At 40.7% G+C, this 20,895-nt stretch overlaps 2 protein-coding genes across 3 annotated transcripts; one reads left to right on the top strand and one right to left on the bottom strand.

Moving 5' to 3' along the window:
- Window positions 1-1,090: 1,090 nt before the first annotated feature.
- On the bottom strand, window positions 1,091-6,211 carry LOC137880011 (flavin reductase (NADPH)-like). 2 transcript variants are annotated; one of them, XM_068721070.1, is made up of 5 exons: window positions 6,185-6,211; window positions 4,235-4,378; window positions 2,815-3,016; window positions 2,191-2,355; window positions 1,091-2,014 (listed from the first exon to the last, which is right to left on the bottom strand). In XM_068721070.1, exons 1-5 carry the CDS (start codon window positions 6,191-6,193, stop codon window positions 1,857-1,859), a joined length of 678 nt encoding a protein of 225 aa, XP_068577171.1. In that variant the 5' UTR covers window positions 6,194-6,211; the 3' UTR covers window positions 1,091-1,856. The 2 variants fall into 2 exon arrangements, with proteins under 2 accessions (XP_068577171.1, XP_068577172.1); XM_068721071.1 differs by lacking the exon at window positions 6,185-6,211 and adding an exon at window positions 6,080-6,178.
- A 2,553-nt stretch (window positions 6,212-8,764) lies between these two features.
- On the top strand, window positions 8,765-16,819 carry ppef2a (protein phosphatase with EF-hand domain 2a). Its single transcript, XM_068720938.1, has 17 exons — window positions 8,765-8,816; window positions 8,932-8,940; window positions 9,772-9,899; window positions 9,992-10,046; window positions 10,144-10,319; window positions 10,400-10,514; window positions 10,861-10,907; window positions 11,089-11,255; window positions 11,344-11,380; window positions 12,199-12,348; window positions 12,444-12,776; window positions 14,070-14,255; window positions 14,337-14,479; window positions 14,873-14,979; window positions 15,632-15,798; window positions 15,948-16,035; window positions 16,566-16,819. The coding sequence occupies exons 1-17, from the start codon at window positions 8,765-8,767 to the stop codon at window positions 16,817-16,819; spliced, it is 2,214 nt and encodes a 737-aa protein (XP_068577039.1).
- Window positions 16,820-20,895: the final 4,076 nt, after the last annotated feature.

The raw sequence follows: 20,895 nt of genomic DNA, 5'->3' as shown, positions 1-20,895 counted from the left end.
CATTTCCAGATTCATTGTCCAAGAAGGATATTTGTTTTCACAGCAACACAACAACAACAACATTATGCCTGCCAAACATCAGCATGCTAGCGTGCTAGCGTTAGCATTTAGCTCACAGTACCACTGTGTCAAAGTACAGCCTAAATAGACACTTTTAACATTTGAATTATTGAAAACCTCATTGCCAAAACTATCCAGTTAGATCTTAGGAAATGGATAGCCTGTGGGATTGTGCATGTGTACAGTATAACCTATGTAAAGAAGACGCAGAGGCTACACAAAGCATTTAAATTGCATCGACCAGGGCCTAAATTTACGTATTTGCGTAAAAGCTTTTTTGCCATTATTGATATGGATAACTGATCCGTTTACTGCGATTGCTCTTACTGCTGATTTGTTTGTCGCTGTGCTGAAGTTCTGTTTCATCACCACAAATTGTAAAACTAACTCTCGGCCTATCAGCTTACATTCTTGGAGAACTGGTTGCGTTGCTAGAGCAGTTAATGAGAATGTATCTGAACATCTCATCGTGACTATTTAAACTATTTGTACAGGGTTAGGTTGTCGGCTGCACATTCACTACATGGTGATATCAGGTCTAATAGATCTGGCACACCAACACACTCATCATGACCTCTCACCCAATTGTCTATTTTGTGTAGTTTTCGACCAATCGTACTACCTTTAGGTCAATATAAATTGTAGAAAATTTGACTTTTCTTGCTTCACGACCAACCAACAATGCTTGTGTAATAAAACTTGCCAATCCTGCTTTTAGAAAAAGGCCCTTCTAGGCTAGCGAACTAGTTGAAAACACGTCATCAACCTGTGAAGGACTTGAGACGCTCACACCCTCACTTCATTTAAAATGCAGCAGCTAAGATTTTAACCATGCAAGACCAATAAACAGACAATAAGACTCTCTGTCTCTGTTGCAATCCTGACAACGCCATGATCACTTGAATCAAAGCCAGCCAGGTGTGGCCCAAAGTGCTCTATACTTAAAGCATTTAACTAATCAGTGCAACAAACATTTCCTGCTTGAAACCTGTTCTCATGTTGAACTTGCGGCACAAATGATCCTTTACAGTTTCATTATTTTAACTTTATTTAACAGAACTGATACAGTACATATTTGGATACAAAGTACTCATGTGAATACATGGTGCAACAGTAGCTGTAATTAAAGAGCACATTATGGAAGTGCTGTTGGTGTAACGCTGCCTTCTTGTGGATGAAATCATGTACTTCAGTCACATGCGTCAGTGCACTGAGCCCTCATGAAGCCATAGGTGCTTACCACTGATAGTAGGAACACGAACATAATTAAATGGTAAAGTTATTGAGGTTTTCAAAGATATAAATCAAGAATATGTTGAAAAAGAGTAAATAAAAAAACAAAACATTAATCAGACAGATTAGGCTGTATAAGGCAGTTATAGCCAGTAGTAGAATACGAAGGCAGAAAGTAGACATTTAGTTAAAGGGCCAGTTCAACCCAATTAGCTGTAGTGGTATCTGACCATGACGATAGTTTTTGGCTAGTTGTGCTAAGTCTGCATAAATCTGGTTCTTATAATAGTTACAGTGAAAACTGTTAGTGGGATAATCCAGAGTAATGGAAACATAATGTCTGTCGACGTTTATACCAGTAATAATTGATTTTTTGATAGTTCCCGCACAACATTGACATTTTATCAACTTACGAAGTTATTTTGGTTAATTTGTTCGCAACAGTTGCTTATTTACACATTGAGTTGAGACAGAGCAACAGATATTTGTGAGTAAACATTATATATTTTTTGCACTTTGGGTGAACTGACTGCTTAATAACGCCAGCATTGGCTTCTTCTTTCTCATTTGGTAGTGATGGCGACGCCCTTCTTGACCCAGGCGTTGCTGTTGAGTAGAGAGAGCATGAAGCGAGCCACGTCTCCTCTTCCCACTGCGCTGCCTGCGGGGTTACCACTGCTGTCGGGCACAAAGTATCCCTCGTGGGTCAGAAACTCTTGAGCTGTGGAGGACATAAAGATGAAAGACCGGGAGTCAGAGGGCATTACAACAACAGCATTTCTAAATGTGGTCCTCCAGCTAATGAAAAGGTAGGTAGACACACGCTGGAACCTCAAGGAACAGCGCTGTGATTGAACTCTGTCAAGATAGATCCTGAGGCAGAAGGGCTGCTTTTACCTGAGGCCGACAGGTTCTTAAGACCAGGTGGACGAACCACAGTCCAGGTAATGTCCTCGGTCTTTTGCAGAAACTGCTCCATCTCATGCATGTTGGTGAGAACGCTTCGGATCATCGGCAGCAGGAGGAAGCGGATGAGATAAGATGACTGCACTCCTGAGTTGGCTAACAACAAAAATAAGAAAAAAAAACAAAGTGGAATCTCCCTCTTAAATCTCTCACATTTCATTAAAAACGTGCACGTAAATAAGTTCCCAGTCTGATGAGAATCTAGAAGAACTCAAGTGAAGAACTTCCAATGAAAACCAACCATTAAACAGACTGCTAGCAGCTCTGTGAGGATCTATTTCCAGATGTTTGATCATATTCTGAGCAATAAAACAAGGAAGAACTCTTTGAAGAAAATTCATTGACGTAAAGTTCTGTAAAAAAAAAAAAGCCTCAATACACCACAGCGAAATGCAGCGACAGGCCGCACATCAACAAATTAGTTGGATAAGTAGCTATGAATGTTTTATTGACGGCCACGTACTAAAATAATCATTCGGGGGGGGGGGGAACTTGTTTTCATCATCAAATCACAAAAGAACCCACAGACGGCATCATCACGGGTGCTGTACTTACGCTCAGTGTACCAGGAGGTCATGGTGATGATCCTGTTGACCCGGGCCTCTCGCATGGCGCCGACCACGCTGTTCATGGACAGGGTGTAGCCCGTCACCGCCGAGAAGAAGGAGGCCGGGAAGCCGAGGCAGGACAGGATCACATCCTGTCCTTGGAAGTGGGTCTTCAGACTGTCTGCCGAGAAAATATCAGCTTCCACCACCTGAAAGCGGCAGACGGGGAGACATGAATAATCAATAATGAGCAGAATTTGACGTCCTTGTTGAGTCGAGAAACACAAACAAGCACGTTCTATTCATTTAGGGCTGCAGGCTTAGTCCTTTTATTTATTTTAACAGATGATGCATTTCAAATTGCAGCATTTATAATTGAGCTGTTAACATGAGGAATGAATGGTCAGTCTTTCAACACTTTCCCACTTCCTGCTCGTCTGTGGCATTCAGCCCCAAACCCATTGGTTTCTACAGATGACTAAACCAAAGCCTCCAAGCTTTTTCCACCTTAATCTTAATTGACCAGAAACAAGCAACATTTAATAATAACTGAAAAGTGAATTCACATTATTTCCCCATTAATAACGCAATCCTGCTGATTTTAGCTAGTCCGTTTTGCCCATTTCATATCCAGTTATGCTTCGTGTATTCTCAAGATAAGTGTCTGTTTTTCCATTAAGATTATTTATAGCCATTGCTGCGGTGTCAAAGAGCACTAGTACCATTCCCCAGTTCCCCTACACATAGTATAGTTTATTTGACTTGCTTTTCAACAAATACCCGTTGCTTTCTTGAGATGAAGTACCACGCACACAAAAGGCCCATTATCTAATTGTTGTTGCACTTCACATACAATTTCCCAAAATGTAGTTATTTTCTGAGATCACCTAAGAATCTGTGACCTACATCAAATGAGTATGTAGTTCTAAGTCAACGTCACTCAAACAGGAGTATGTAGTGTATTTGTCGGGGACTATTTTCAGCTGCAGGTGAATACATATTTTGTGCTGCAGTGAGGATTTACAGCAGCAGGACGTTGAACACTGAAGGAAAGCGTCACCCAATGGGACTCATTTAAGTGTTTTTAATAGACAACAATGATTTAGATTCATCAGGTGATACTTGGATATATTCCATTTATAGTTTTGGTCTTTTCATGGGATTTGTTGACTTTGCAGTGTTGCATTTAAATCCACATTGTTATCTGCATTGCTGTATACACAGTATCACACCCAGAAGTTAAACCTGCAAGAACATGTGTTGGCTTCTGTTTCGGAAACATTTGCAGTACTTAAGATTTTACCTCACACAACCCTCATTCTGACACAATTAAACATGTATCATGTGACATCACACCGACTGAACTTTGAACATGCAGTTAACGGCAGCACAACGCGGCGGCTAGCTCAAAGTGAGTGTCGCATTACCTTGAGATTATCATGATGCACTGCAAGTTTTCCCGGGTTCCTGACGATGGCGGTGACAGTGTGGCCCTGCTGCAGTGCCTGGTTGACCAGATACTGTCCAGTCTGCCCAGTGGCTCCCAGTACGGCGATCTTCATCCTCAGCTTCTGACACACACACACACACACACACACACAGAACACAATCAGAGCTGAAGCTTATCAGTGGATGACGTGTTGAACGCTCCGACTCCTCAAACTAACTGCAGGGAAGGTCCCTCCCCGTTTCACAAGTCCCAAGCGTAAATAAAACGATTATTATGGTGCAATAAAGAAGCTCTATCTGAGGTATTAAGGTTTGTCATCTGACGGATTTTGTGCTTGAAATGTAGATGCTACACTGCATCCTTGTTTACACATTAGTCACGGATTAAACAGAAATGCTTATCTAAAGAGGTTACATCATGTACAATTTATTTTCTTCACTATACGAGCTTTGAATATGACTGCAAACATGACACAGGAATAATAACAAAGATGCTTCTATATGTTGATGTTGTCCCAGCTCAGTTGAAAACGTCCGTTTGAAGAAGAAACACTTTGTTGAGCTTGTTGGTCAGATGACTGAATCAAAAACTGACGTTGGTTAGGAAGTCCATCTTTTTCTTGGTAGCTTATGCAGTAGCTGCTATGTTCAAGCTAACTCTGGTCAACATGGAGCCAGATGTTGCACTGTTACAGCAGCTGTGCTAATAATTGTCTTTTGAGAGTCTTGTGTTGATTTATTATTTAATTTCACTTTTTCATGTCTAATCACTTTGCATTGTCTTGTTGCATTGCTTCAACTTGATTTATATACACACTATGTAATAGCTCTTTTGTAATCAACCATAATGAAGATTTTAAAAGCTCTTCAGAACAAACTTATAGAACCAAAAGTCAAAATTTCAACCTGGTGCTTTTGCTCTTGTTCTGGCACTTAGAACGCACCCGTTCCCAGAAAAAGAAAACACATCATGTGGTGTGATACTTCAATGGGGGGGGGGGGGGGGGGAGTATATTTCACGTTGAATTGCTTTTTTTTTTAAAATGACTCCCTGAGGCACATCCTGTAAAATTCTTCAAATTAATCTAGCGGCGGTTCACTTGAATGATGATATAAGGCTGCAGAAGTAGCATGAAATAAAAGGAAAACTGTGATACTGTTATAAAAACTAAACAATTTAGGGCAATATTTTGTCTTCAAAAACCTTCTGAAAAAAAGGTTTCAACCCTTTCTCATAATCTCTCCCAATGCTGCAGTAGACTATGAAAGCATACATTCATATAACTCACTAACCCTCCACACAAAACCTCACTTAAGAACGGATAGACCCAGTGGCGTTAGGTACCCCTGCTTAGACCACCAGCATGGGAAATGAATTAGTAAGCATTGAAAATAACGAATATAAGGCTGCTTTCAATGTGGAGCTGCACTAACGATGACAAGCTGGGACACGAGTCTTTAAATACAGGGATTAACAACTGACTCGACGCTCAATCTTTTTGCATAATGTCAACATCTTTGATTACTTGTTTAATGCTTTTAAAGAAATGTCCACAATGGCCCACATTTAGAGTCACGATCAGTTAAGGAACTCCGGAAGTATTGTTTTCCTTCCATCTGTACGCATATGGCTCATAACAGCTGAATGAAATAACGCTAAAAGCTTACAAAAAGCTCACATTTATTCCTAAATGATTGGTGCTTCTGTCACGTGTGTTGACAAACTTTTCAACAAAATAAATCAACATTGTAACCTTCTTAAAATTAGGATTTGTTTCGACTCAAAAACATATTGGTGTTATCCAACAAGGTGAGCAACATACGTTCTTCCGCTCCTCAAAAATATGACCGTTTGGCGTCAATGATTATCCATATAAACGAGAGGACAGCTCGGACAACAAAACAAAGCCACACATTAGCTAACTCACCTCCGCCATGCGTCACACGTCACGTACCCGTCCAGTGAGGGAGGCGTTCAAGACCGGTGTGTTGCGTATGAGTTCAGGTGTGTTTATAAAGCAAAGGGTTTTAGAAGTTATGCGTTTTATGCACTTTAAAACGGATTTAAACATGTTTTGATGACACGCAGGATGCAATTGTACGACCATTTCAAGTAAACGTTGAAGTGACTGAATAACTGTATCACAAAAAGTATATTTTAACGCGAAATTAGCACCCAGTCAATGTACAATGTATGTAAATGTGCTGGTTACAGCGTCTGAAATGTAATACAATTGTTTGCTTGCTTTTCCCTGTTTCATCTTAAGTTTAAATCTATTTTCGTGTTTGTCTCTTTTCAGACTAAATTAACATATAAAGACCAAACGTATTATGTAAAAGCATAAGTTACAATATCACCATTACAGCCACCCCAATACAATCACATCGAAAGAGATGACATAAAGAAAAACATAAAAAACAATAACACATCTCAACTCATTTACACATGAATATTCATCATTTTTAATATGTATATACTACAGTTAAAGTGTTACAGATTCTTACTATTCAAGGGAACTTTAGCCTAAAATATTTTTTAAAAAGGCATGTAACTCTAACGACACATACTTTAAAAAAACACGACATGTATGTAACTAAATACATATGTCGTTGCTCTAACTAATTAGCAGTTCAGTCTCTGAATTTCTACCAATATCTACGCATTCAAATTTCCCGCCAAGTACTTCCTGGAACTATCAGAAGTCTGTGTGAGTCCATTGACCTTCAAGCATTTTGAATTTCCATTGACGCGAATCTCTCTCTATACGGCTCTGCTTCTACCTGCATGTTTCAGGTAAACATGCGTGTACAAGGGACTCTGAGCAAAAGTAAAATGTTACTCTTTGGGATTGATTATCCCTTTGTTACTCGTTTTGTATTGGGGAAAACAGAGGGGTAAAAAGAAACAGTAAAATAAATAACTCACTACAGAAATGACAAAAAAGACACAAATAAGTTAAAGATAATACTGACATACATGATGTAGGGCAGTGTAACTGGTTTCTGGGGAGGCGTCGTGCTTTTCTTCCAGCCTGCCATGAACAGACCTCTAAAATCCGACCACTTCAACCCTCACTGCTCTAAATGAAACATGGAGGTGTCCTCATTGGGTTCACCATTAGGTAAGATGTCAACACAAGCACACCTGACCACACACGCTTACAAATTACTGTAATCAAAAGTTTCCATTTGCACTTCCTATAATAAACCAGCCGAGTCGCATCAAGTCATTAGCTCAAGTAATCCACTTGTGGCTCGGTGCCTTGACTCTGCGATCACACCGAGGGACTAAAGACTAAACCAGCTTCAGCACAGACCGAGGGAGCTTCACACATGGGGCCTCTGTGGTGACTTACTGGGTGCTGCTGTCCTTCTTCCACCTGCGGTACGATGACCAGTCTGACTGACGTCCTGCAGCTCTTGATCTGATCCCGGTGGACCGGTGGAGGATGAAACAGAACAAATGGCTGTTTAAATACTCATTGAAACTGAGAGCCAAACAACTAGGCAGCTGGTGACTGGATAGGGGAGGTGACCGCGTAAGTAAAACGTTGATTTAAAGATCTCATTGTAGAGGAACCTTTTCATATTTCTACAGCAGTTAGATTAATTCACTAAGATAGAGACAGAAAATCATATTAGACTCAGTTTTCTAATCTTTTCTAGGTCAGAATAAGATCTGAAACATGTTGCACATCTTGTTCAAGTGCTTCCATACTGATATATGTTGGTACACTAAAAGGTTTGTCTTGTACAGTTATGTCTTGTGATAAGAAAGATGAGATTTTGATCACCACTTTGACCTGCTGCTAAATATATGTGACGGAAGCCACCCATCTGCTCCTTTAAGTAGGTCAAAGCTAGCAATAAACCTACGTTCAAACACAATTCAATGCAATATATCATGTTCAGATTTAAACGATCAATCTTTTATTGGGTTTTGTAAAGTGTAAACAATAATTTAGGCATCATTTGTTTACCCGAAAACAACAGGTGGATATTTAAAAATGATTTAATTCGTCTTATTTCATTAAACAATAACTTAACTGAATAAGATATTTCCTGCCTTCTCAGTTTCATAGATTGCTTAGTGTTGTCTGTGTAAGCCTTCCAAGAATTTAGATAAAAACAGTCCTGCGCTGCAGGATTGAGGCCAATCACAGAGATGAGGAGCGAACCAGCAGATAACGAGATTAAAAGGTCGAAACGTCCTCCGGCTTCAGCTCCCCCGCTGCTGACGAGCCATGCTCAACTTTGAATGAATGGGTTTCTCAGAGGCCAACACTGCATCAGAGTTACTTTAACGTGTGTGTGTGTGTGTGGAGTGTCTGACAATGTTTATGTATAATCAGATGTCTGACGCCAAATATTAATGTATCCCTTTTAGAGAGCAGTAATGGATTCATTGTGTTGTACCTAAATAATGCAGTTAAATTCGTGCGCAAACGTTGATTCTAGTAACTTGTATCTGATGTGACGATTGTTTGGTGCTCTGAACAGGAACAGTCATGGGATGTGGCGTCTCAAAGTCCGACCAGTTCCACAAAAGCTCGGGAAAAGGTAACCGTGATCCTTCAAACATTGACGGATGCACCTGCTTTGGAAGACCTTCTCAGATGTTTGTGTTGTATTAATGCATCTGTATTTCTTTTCTTTTGCGCTCCGCTGCATGCAGCCGTCACAAGTAAGCCACGCCCCGTCTTACCTCGTGTGTTGTGTGTCGCTGGTGTTTGCCAGATGTTGAATGTGTGTTCAAACCACACATCTGGGTCAGAGCAGGTGGAGGAGAAATCAAATGTCCAACTTAAGATGTTGTAGATATTATACTCTGAAGACAAAATCGACTACAAGCACTGCCACGATGTCTAAAAGGTTTACAGGAACAGACTGTAAAACTACATTCATTTACTTTAAAAAGAAGTGTGAAAAACTAAAATGTATGTCGAGAAGAGTGTAGAAAGTGGATCCCAATGCAGGCGACATGAACTCAGAAGAAAATAATCTAAAGAAACGGAGCTGATTGGCTGGGAGGAACTCTGGGAGCAAGGAAGTGTGTAGATGGTTAAAGGAGGGAAAGGCAGGACAGGAACAGAGGAGGAAATACAATATATATATATATATATATATATATATATATATATATATATATTATATTATATTGATATATATATATCAATATAAGGCAGAACAATATAACAGAATATCACAATATTATGAATATTTTGTCAATGTTGACATGTAACAATATGGCAAATGTAGGCAATATCATATAAAATCATCAGAATTATGGCCAAAATGTCAGAAGGAAATGTGTCATTTCAAAAACAAAAACAATTGTTTGTTTTGTCAGGATTTTTGTGAATCACTAATTCAAACTACAAAATGTTTGAGAACGATATGTGATCATGTCACTGCAGTACGATTCCTCTGAAAGTTATGAAGTTATTAAATCCTGCATTGTTGCTGCTGTCTGCAGCATGTGCTGTGGTCTGATCACCTGTTGTCTCGGTTTCAGCTATAAGATCTGCCGTCCTGATTCAGCGATGGTACCGACAGTACGTCGCCCGCACAGAGATGAGACGGAGATACACCTGGCACATCTTCCAGTCCATCGAATACTCCGGAGAACAGGCTCAGATAAAGGTGAGAAACCACCAACAGACAACCCAGTATATGGGTTCTGCAGGTTTGCTTTAAAGTAATAACATCTACTTTCACGCCTCCTCCCCGTGCAGCTTTATAACTTCCTCGGCTACCTCATGGACAATTTCACACCTGCAAGCACCGAACGTAAGATTTTTACATTTCCATTGACAAAAACTGCATCGCTCAAGAACTTCCTGAATCTCCAGGTGCGAGCTGTTGTCCTGACCTTTTTCTTTCGCAGGGAATTTGATCTCGCACATCTTCAGGGAGAACGAGGTCTGTCGGGACGCAGAGTGGGAGAGGTACTTCTGCTACAAGAACATCGAGGTGCCAGAGATCTACTCGGGACCTCACCTCACCTTCCCTCTGACGGCGGAGCAGGCGGTCGGGCTGGTGGAGGCCTTCAGGAACAAGAAGGTAGGTGTCGCAGCACTTGTGGCGTGGCTACCTGCTCGTGTGTCCGAAACCGTCTTGCTGATGAGTTTCTCTCCCAGCAGCAGCTGCACTCGCGCTACGTCCTCCAGCTGCTGCTGGAGACGTGGAAGCAGCTCCGGATGTTGCCGAATATCAACCGCATCTCCACCTGCCACAGCAAAGAAATCACTATTTGTGGTGAGCGAAAAAAAATCGTTGATTCAATCGATCTGATTTCTGATTCCATCATCCAAATTGTTTTGCCTTTTTTTGTATTTTTTTTTTTAATCTCCTGTTATTGTAAATTGAATTTTTGTTTTTCTTTTAGAATGTCTGTTGGATGAAACAAGACACTTATATGTCAAATTGTGCTCTGGTGGATTGCTGTTTATCTTTAATTTATAAACCAATGTTTTTTTAAACATTTAGTCCAAACTGAAAAGTCATTTTTAGAACAATATTCTTGCACTCTCTGACAGAAATGTAGACAGTTTGTTTCTGTTTGTTGTTATTAATTCATTCACACACGTCTTCTTCATTGCAGGCGATTTGCACGGACAACTGGATGACCTGCTGCTGATTTTCTACAAGGTCTACACTTCATCTTCTAAAATCTTAAAATTTCACAAATATGAAATACGTTTTTATCAAGCTTCTGAGCTATAATTATTCATTTGAAAGAGGCGTCTCTAGACAGACATTTTTACTGGAATTGTTTAAATGCTCTGACTTCACTGAGCCTTTAACATGACTTTACTCGTCTACATTACAGAATGACATGCCGTCCTTGGAGAAGCCATATGTGTTCAACGGAGACTTCGTAGACCGAGGCAAAGACTCCATTGAGATCCTCATCATCCTGTTTTCATTCCTGCTCGTCTATCCGAGTGAAGTCTACCTCAACAGAGGAAACCACGAGGACCATATAATCAACCTGAGGTAGAACTAAATCTAACCGGAGGCACAGTGAAGCTAAGAAAAAAGGGACATTTCTAACCGTTATCTTGCGTTTCTCTGACTGATGTAGGTACGGCTTCACAAAGGAGGTGTTGACTAAATACAAGGTGGGTTTATATCGCCATACAAACCTGGACACACTCCTTTACTTTGTGTTCACAGCCCAGTGTTAACTCCTCATCCCTGCTTATCAAACTAAGGAGCACAGCCAAAATGTGCCCTGATCCCTTCTATCTTTGGAGCGGCACATTTAGATTGGTTTGAATCACCTACGCATTCACATTCCCAGTAAAGCTTGATACAACCCAGATAGCCTCCAGCACTATACTGGTCCCTATTGCTAACAGCCAAGAGGATTTGATGTCATTGAATCAGATGACTGATCTGACGCTGTTGGCTTCTGATGAGTCGGGGAGGTCGAGGTGCTGCGAAGATGGTCCAGATTTACTGTCCTTCGTTTAGATGGAAGGAAGTTTGAATTCCTGCTACGCTATCAGCAATAATCTGATTTGAAATTTTGGTTTATAAACGATCTCAATGTCTCAATCTGAGGCGACATCTTTACACTTGATCCCCAAGCTGCAACAACCCGGCAAATAAAGACAACTGCACCACCAAGACTTGATGAAAACATCCCCAAAATGAGACAAAACAAGTAGAATACGACACATAGAAAATACTGGACGATGCAAATGAAGTGATTCTTATCAACAAAAGAAGTTCCAATTTCAATTCGTCCCATAGGGCAAACATGAGAAAATGGCTCAATCTGGTGTAAAATAATAAACACTACAATGTTGAGGCCAGAGCTCTGGATTGAAAGTCTGATAAAATAGATGTTGAACTTCCAAAATTAAATAAAAAACTAACACCCTTGCTAAATATGCATTTACACAGTCCCAAATAATATCCTGTTTGTCCTCAGATGCACGGCAAACGGATCCTGAAGCTGCTGCAGAAGATTTTCAGCTGGCTGCCGTTAGCCACGGTGATCGACCAGAAGGTGCTGGTGCTCCACGGCGGGATCTCCGACACCACAGACCTCAGTGTCCTCGCCAGAGTGGACAGACACAATGTGAGCTGTCAAACGTGGACATGTTCATTTTCAGGTTTTTTTTCATCAGTTATTTTGAAAGTCCCTGACATCTCTGCTCTTCTCTGTTTTTTTAGTATGTTTCAGCTCTGAGGCCTCCAAAGAAGAGACACCAGAGCTCAGCGAGGATGTCCGTGGACTCGGACATGGACGTGGGCGTCTTCTCCCCCAACAAGACGTTCCAGCGTCAGAACTCCCTCACGTTCCTCAAACCGATTAATCGCGACAGCTTCATGAACCGCTCGCTGCAAGACTTCTCCGACCGGCTCAAAGTGAACACGGAGGACGAGGTGCAGACCTCCAGAAGGAGACCGTCCATTTTCAACCCGGACATCAACAGACTAGAAAACGAGGCGACTTTGTCCTCCGACTCTGTCAACAGTCAGACTGTGATTGACGAGTGGAAACAGGTGATGAAGGGGTAGTGAGACGAGGTGTTTGCTCACATACTTATTCTATTCTTTTTCATTTGCTTACTAAAAACTCAACTGATCCACATTGTCTTTGTTTTAACTTTTGTTTTTCTCAGCGGGGTAAAGTGCCACATGAGTGCTGCTCTTTATCCTAACGTCAACAGAGCAGATGATACATTTTATTTGGGAAAAAAGTGCTTTAAAGTCCCAGTGAAGCAGAAGTTAGAGCGTCTTCATCTTCTGTACTGCACACATTCCCTAGAGAGACGGAATATTTGAGGTGCACAGTCACAAGAGGGACTTAAATCAAGTCCTTTGCATTTGATTGGGCTGCAGCGCGATGCTGAGCGGCAGATTCATTAATAGGATGGACGTCATATTATTGGTTAAAATTGTCTGGTACTAGCTTATGTAAGCACGCTTCATATTTTAGTTTTACAGGAAGTAAAGATGATTGGATTTTGATATAAAAATACATAGCAATAGATGTTTTTTTTGTCATGAATGTTTTGTGAAAAACATTTTGGTTTTTATTTCATCTCGACTTTAAAAGGCGGTGAAATGAGAATTATTAAAACAAAGGTAGAGCTACAAGAAAGATAAACAAGTATGAATACTCATAAAATAATGTATTTCATCAGGGGCATTGTCAACTTTCATTGAAGCAATCTTTGATTATATCCTCTGCGAGTAACTTTAGGTAAGCCCATTTCATACACTCAACACTTCCGCTGTAAAAATACACTTAAGCACAGCACATGTGAGATGCTTATTCAGTCACTTGTGGCCTTTGTGTCTCCAGCTCTGAGTCACAGTCGGATGAACAACACTCACCTGCTGTGTATTGTTGCCAGCGTGGGCTTTAACGTGCTGTAATCCGCTACCGTCACCGCTTTAAGTACATGGCTGTGGACGTCCACGGTCTCATTTGACTCTGGTACTTGGTGCTTGTTCTGGTCCAAACCACTCAGGGAAATATCCGAATTATAAAGTGATGCTCTCCGGTGTTCGTACACATGAAATGTAACACGTATATAATCGAAAGATGTTATTATATATAACTTTAAAAGGCTTTCATTGTAGCACTTTAAGTTTGTAATTCAGAAATATTTCATGTAGCTGTTCTGGAGCTTTCAATCACATGATCTTCCTCAGCAGACATTTTTGAGTACTTATAAGGACTTTTAAACAACATTGATTAAAAGTACAATTTAAAGACTTCAATCATGTTCAATTTTGTGCGCTCACAAATCCAAAGGTTTAAAGTGGATTCTATCCCTACGTCTACAGATCCTGGACCTGCTGTGGAGCGACCCCATGAGCCAGGACGGCTGCGAGCCCAACGAGGTGCGGGGCGGAGGCTGCTACTGGGGCCCCGACGTCACCGAGGACTTCCTGAACAGACACAACCTGCAACTCATCATCCGCTCCCACGAGTGTAAACAGGAAGGTTACGAGTTCTGCCACAACCGTAAGGTGAGCTCAGACACTGACGGCCCACAGGCGCTCTGAATGCGTCCGCTAAAACATGAGGGCTTTCTTTCATTCCACCGATAGGTCCTCACTCTGTTCTCCGCCTCCAATTACTACGATGTGGGAAGCAACAGGGGGGCCTACGTGAAGCTGGGTCCAGACCTTGTGCCTTATTTGATTCAATACCAGGCCAGCAGCATGATCAGAGAGCTCACCGTGAGACAGAGGTACAGAACAACGAGCAGAAAATATTCATCTCAAGACATGGGAATCTACTGGGGTCACGAGTTCATCAGCATTAAATGTCATTACTTCATCAACACTTTATATCTTGTTTGTTCACTGGTCTCGTTTACCTTTGTTCATCTTTGTGCTAAGCTTAACTAAACGTTAAACCGGGTGTGGCTTCACTGATTAACGTATACAGACTTCTGAGTGGTATGGATCTTTTCATGTGACTCTTGGCAAAAACAGTTAAGAAGGACACAACAAGAACTCTTACATGAGGTTAAATTCCCAGACACAATGTCAAACAGCAAAGCACCGTTTTTGTCTCTTTAGATTGTGTAACATAAGACTGTTCTGCCTTTTAATTCTGTTTGTTGTTATCTGGTCTGCAGTGTCGGGCGAACCGAGCGCTCAGCCCTCAAAGTCCTGCGGGAGCAGGTGTTTGCGCACAAATCGGACCTCATCTGTGCCTTCAAAAAGTTCGACAGCAACAACACAGGTCTGTAGTGGGACTATCAGGAACCCGTTCAGGATCAGGTGTTGCTTTATTCTTTATTCTTTGTCTCCTGGGTACTTCCCCTTGTAGTTCTCAAAGAAAGGGAGAAATGTGAGATCCCAATTTGTAATCCCTATTCAGAAAAAGAAAACGTGGGAAAACCAAAAGTCCATCCGGGAACAATTGACAGTTTCACAGAAACTGTTGTTGTTCAGGGTTTTACTTTAGTTTCACCAACACCATTGTTTCTCAAGTACATACTAAAGTAAATAAGAAAGTATGTCATTTTCATGTCATTCAGCTCCTCACGTTTACTTCTTTTACAACAGATTTACTTCCATTTTTGCTTTTGAAACTCAATTATTTTACATGCTTTAAATATCCTTCTGGACCTTACAACATTTGCATCTCCAACAGCTGATGCAGCTGTTTGTCTGTGTAACGTCTGTAATGAAAGGGGGAAGTCTTGAAATTAAAATAAGATGTGTTCGTCAAAAAAAAAACTTGGTGTAGTCAGTGTATTTTTTGATCATGGAAAAGATAAAGAATCAAACATGTTCATCTTCTCACAGTGAGTGAAGCTTGGTTTATTAAAAAAGACGATCTGATGCTTCGGATCAGAGTCCGACTGATTTTTCATGTCCACCTCCTTCAGGTCTTGTGTCTCTGAACGACTGGGCCTCTGCAGTGGAGGGCGTGATGCACCTCGGTCTTCCCTGGAGGATGCTGCGCTGTCAGCTGGTCCCCGGCAAGATCAATGGCGGCAAGATCGACTACCTGGAGTGGTTCAATGAGCTCGCCATCAAAGGAGCCAACGCGGACGTGAGTTACCTTGCTGCAGATACATGGCGGCCGCAGAACTTATATCGTCTGATTGAAGGATATTGTGTATCCATATGAATCGGACACATTAATCTAAACGCACTTAAATACTGTTTGAATAAAAAAGAAAGCGCTCTGTCTTCTTGCAGCACATTGACCAGAGTATGCTTGAGACTTTGTATCGTCACCGCTCCACCTTGGAGACCATCTTCAGAATCGTAGACACCGACAACTCAGGTAAAACAATGAATCAATCACTGAAACTATAGTTACAGGTACATTCATGTTTGTAGACATCTGTACACACCACTGACTTCAGCATCTTTTGTTGTTCTCCGCCTTAAACCGTCCCCCTGCCTTGTGTTTTCTACAATTTTGTTTATGCACTGAGGGGAAAGAAGGTGTTGGTGAACGCCATTGATGAAATCAGTGTAGTGACTCACAGAGACAATCCAATGAGAGGCAATCTGCTTCGGTGGAGGTGTAAAGTGTGTCAGGGCTCTGTGAAGTGTTTGTCGTGTCCAGATAGAGACGTTTACAGAGCTCAGCCTCTGTTAATCTGCAGCATGCACACAGGCCACTTAAGGTTATGTCCATCCCAGTTAAAACGAGGATTAACCCACTGGTCTACTGGCCTCCCCTCCCCCACATCTAACCACACACACTTTTCCCTCACTAAGCATCCGCCTGTTTGAAAACTCTGTAATCTCTTCTTCTCTGCCGTCATCTTTAAACTTAAACCGTCCTCCTCCTCCTCCTCCACTCAGGCTTCATCACCATCGAGGATTTCCGGCAGACGTGGAAGCTGCTGAGCGTCTACTTAAAGATGGAGATCACCGACGACACCATCTCCGACCTGGTCGTCACCATCGACCGCAACCAGGACGGCAGCATCGACATCGAAGAGTTCATGGAGGCCTTCCGACTCACGGACAAGAAGAGCCGGCTGGAGCGAGGACGCTCCATGTTCATGGGGACGGCCACAGACCTCACCAAGCTGGAGGGAGACCCCAACCTTTGAGCGGAGGGACTGAAAGACAGAGAGTGACCTCAGCTCAGACTCCTCGTCAGGCAGAGGAGGGGAGGGAGGGAGGGAGGGGAGGGGAAGCCAATGCAAGCTGCTTCAATGACGCACTTTGAGACGTAGGATGCTGCTGAGCAACAGCCGTGTAGATCACATGGGATTAGAGAGGATAGAGTTCAGGGTATTTGAAAGCAAATGTTCGTTTTACATTTTGATGCAGTTTCATCCAATGACAAAGTGTGAGTGAAACACAACTCCATTTAGTCTCTTTTATTAAGTTAGAGTCGTTAAAACTGCTGCAAAGGCAAAATCCACAAAGACAGAAACAAGAAAGCATCATATTTAGGCTACATTATTATTATTAGTATTAGTATTACATAATACATATTTAAGCAGTACTGCAACAATATCCAAAAGCCAGTTGTTAATTGCTGAAGTTGATTATTTTCATAATCAATTAATCTGCCAATTATTTTTATAAATAAATCAATTTATCGTTTTGTCAATATAACATCAGACAAATGCTCAGTGCAACTTCTGAGATCCAAAGGTGGTGTCATGAAATGTCTTACTTTGTCCGACCAGAAAAGCAAAACCTAAAAATATTCAATTTACTAGAATGTCAAGACAACAATACAAGAGCAAATGTTCACATTTGACAAATAAACTTAGTTAAAAAAATTAATCTACAATTAACTTATTAATTAACTAATAACAAAATAGTTGGAAATTCATTTTCTATATAATTATTCAAATAATTGTCAAAACATTTTTGGAAAATTGTGAAAATGCCAACAAAAGGGCGTTTCTCAGATGCCTCTTCAAATGACTTGTTTTGTTAAACCAACAATCCAAAACGCAACCATATTCAGTGTGTAAAACAAGAAGAAAATAACGCTCAAATCCTCACATTTTGATAACAGGAAGCAGTGAATGTACCATTCCTCCTACAAAAAAAATAATCATCATTTTCTGTGGATTCACTAATTGATTCCTCTACTAATTCATTCAGTGTGCAGGTGATGCACTTTTCATTCATGCTAATTTACAGCAGCCTTGCATCTACGTGTGATGTGCACTCCTCTTAAAGACTTCATAGAAACCAGAAACGTATTATATGATAAAACAGGCAATAATTGTGCAGCTCTTTATTTGCATTTATTAAATACAACTTGAATGTTGCTGGTGCCTTAGCAGTAGAAGTGTTTTAACTTCTGGAGATGAAGTTAAGTCTGCACTGATGATGTTCTGTATCAGTGCCAACTGCCAACGATGTACTGGGGTCCCTCCTCCCTCGTCTCGTGGGATTGGACCCTCACCTTGTCCAGAACTGAGAACTCATGCTTTTATTTATTTGACTTGTAGGATGCATGTCTACCTCCAAATTAAAAAAAAATCAATCCCATATTTTGAGAAATATGTTTATTCGCTTTCTTGCCGAGAGTTACGTCTGTCTGTTCAATATGTCACTCGAGCCAGGCGACGGTTAGCTTAGCATAAAGACTGGAAACTGGGGGAAACAGCTAGCCTGGCTCTGTCTGAAGGAAACAAAATCAGACAACTGGCACCTCTAACGCGCTGACATTTTGTTTTACTGTGTTTAATCTGAACAAAAACTCATTTTACAGATGGTGGTGATTTCTTTTCACTTTGGACAGAGTCAGTCTGTAGCGTTATATTCAATCTGGTATCAATCTTTGTATCTAAGTATAGTCAAGAACGCAAATGATAACCAAAATATTGAACTATTTCTTTAAGATATGGAGACATGATGTTTTAGTTTGTTTGCTTTGTTAAAATGTCCGTTTCCATTGTTAGATAGAGTTCCTATATTGTTTAATATTATTATTACTCAACCACAAAGGGGATGAGGAGGTCAGTGTGCATATGTGTAACGTTTTGTTGTAAATGTTATTGTATGTGTTTTTGGTTTTTTTTGGATTGCTGACCATGTAAAACTTTTGCTGTAAATACATCTCAGTCAAATTTGTAGCATTCATTTGTGTGTGTGTCTTTGTTTGAGGAGATGTTTATGAATTACAATGTAAAGAGCCATAACTGATCTAAAAGTGGTATATTAGAGAAAATGTAACTTAGTGATTTAATTCTTTAAAGTATACATTGTCAGTAGATAATGCTTTATTTTACAGGTCTACAGTTTCTTTTGAAGTTTTCTAGAAATACATAACTATGTCATTTAATATAGCCCTAATATAACATAGTGATGTGAACATTACAAATAGTTTATTGTTATCTACAGACTTTAATGTGTTGCTCCCTATGGACACACATGGTTTTTTTAAGGCTACAGTTAGCACCTATTTCACTAACCCCTAAATAATTTAAGTTTACGAATAACAATAATATACTCTAGGGATGTAATTTGATGTAGAGATTATTTTGTATTAACTAATCAATGTAAATCGAACCAGCTCTACAATAGAAAACTGTACTATTTAACAGAATATTACAGATTAAAAGATCAAAACTGAGCCAATTGTCCATTTTAAAAAGAATATATATTTCCTTAAAAGTGACAGTTGAGCAACATATAAATGAATGTCCCACAAAGTGAATTACACAAAAGCTTCAACATATTTGAGTACATTTAAATCACCCGATATTATCATAAACAGCCTCCTGCACATTTTCAGGTGATTTTTTTTTTGGGGGGGGGGGGGGGATTTGAATGTCTCAGCTCACATCAAATTATTAATATTATCCTTCCTGGACAGTCAAAGTAGTTTTGGGAACACCAGCAGGGGGCGCAGCAGACCATTTAGTACAACTTGTTGTTAACCAGGAGACCAGTTTATCTGAACTGATACTGACTGATAGAAGAAGTACACGCTGTAATTTAAAACAGAACAACCATCAACAAAAACTGGCTAAGAGCATTCAATGTTGTAAATGAATACAAAAGAGCGAACAGGGTTATCTGACATTCCTGAAGGCACCACATGCATCACGAATTTCAGCTGCTGCAACATTTAATAGAACTTCTTGGGGTTTTAACAGCATTATCTCCCTGTAAGCCTGTGTGGTCGGGACAGTAGTTTTCCTTTCAAATGATAATCTTTCAGGTGGGTGGATATTAAAACATGCCCGGCGCTGCCTGCAGTTTAAACCAGCTTCGATTAAATACCATTTGCACACACACCATCGACGCTGAGCTACCTGGAGAGGTAGAGTTTGTCCTACTTCAGCCGGCTCCGGGGTCAGCGGGTCACCTGAGCTTAGACGTGTGTCTAAACTCTGTCTGTGTATGAATATTTATGAAAGCAATAGGTCGACATTTTTGTTATTAGATTTATTCACTTCCTTGCCAAGAATTAGCAAACTTACATGAGAAGATCGATACCGTTCATTTGTAATTTTACAGTAAATAAGTGAAAACGTTACAGCCGGCTAGCTTATCTAGTTCAGCTTAAAACTGGAAACAGGGACCCTGTCACCGTCCAAAAGTTACAAAGTCCAGCGACCTTTTACCTCTAAAGCTACATAAGATACATAAAGCGTTAATTGGTGAGCTTTAAATGTGCCGTTAGGCTGGTTTGTGTTCTAGCTGTTTCCCCCCCTTTGCCAGTATGCTAAGCTAAGCTAACTGTCTCCGAGCTCTAGTTTCATTTTGTAACAAACAAACAAGAGAGAAATTCTTAAAACTGCATAAAACAGGACGTTCCTTCCCTCTACTGCTTTTCACATGCAGCTACCACCACCTCCACCCCCCCCCCCCCCCCCCCCAACAAAGAGACTCACATGTTGGTGACAAGTGAGACAATGAAGAAGGCAGTTAGACCTCTTTTTCCAGTGTGTCTGAGGAGGGGGGGGGGGGGGGGGGGGGGGGCATCTATTGTTGACTGTCAGCAGGTGGTCTTATAGTTGTAAAGCTGTTGGAGCGTCGCCTTAATGGAACGAAAGATTCTCAATCAACTGTAGCGTCTGAAAGCACTCGCTGTGATGGATTAGGCCTCCGCTGAAGGCCCAACCGCACATTTAAGGAACATTAAAGTGCTCCACAGGTCTGAAAAGGAGTAATTAGTCTGTGACTGTTAGTATTTAAATTATGAAAT

Source organism: Cebidichthys violaceus, unplaced genomic scaffold (assembly GCF_023349555.1).
Source record: "Cebidichthys violaceus isolate CVI_PGR_0920_01 unplaced genomic scaffold, fCebVio1.0.p SCAF_26, whole genome shotgun sequence".
Classification (NCBI taxonomy): domain Eukaryota; kingdom Metazoa; phylum Chordata; class Actinopteri; order Perciformes; family Stichaeidae; genus Cebidichthys; species Cebidichthys violaceus.
Note: the sequence above shows the minus strand (reverse complement) of the source record. Positions and strands in the feature narration are given on the sequence as shown.

Coding starts and splice junctions, on each gene's coding strand:
- ppef2a (XM_068720938.1), top strand. CDS start 8,765: ATGGGATGTGGCGTCTCAAAGTCCGACCAGTTCCACAAAAGCTCGGGA. Junction 11,381..12,198: donor AGGTGTTGACTAAATACAAG/GTGGGTTTATAT, acceptor GTTTGTCCTCAG/ATGCACGGCAAACGGATCCT. Junction 15,799..15,947: donor TCAAAGGAGCCAACGCGGAC/GTGAGTTACCTT, acceptor GTCTTCTTGCAG/CACATTGACCAGAGTATGCT.
- LOC137880011 (XM_068721070.1), bottom strand. Junction 3,017..4,234: donor TGCATCATGATAATCTCAAG/GTAATGCGACAC, acceptor TGCCGCTTTCAG/GTGGTGGAAGCTGATATTTT. Junction 2,356..2,814: donor GACCTCCTGGTACACTGAGC/GTAAGTACAGCA, acceptor TTTTGTTGTTAG/CCAACTCAGGAGTGCAGTCA.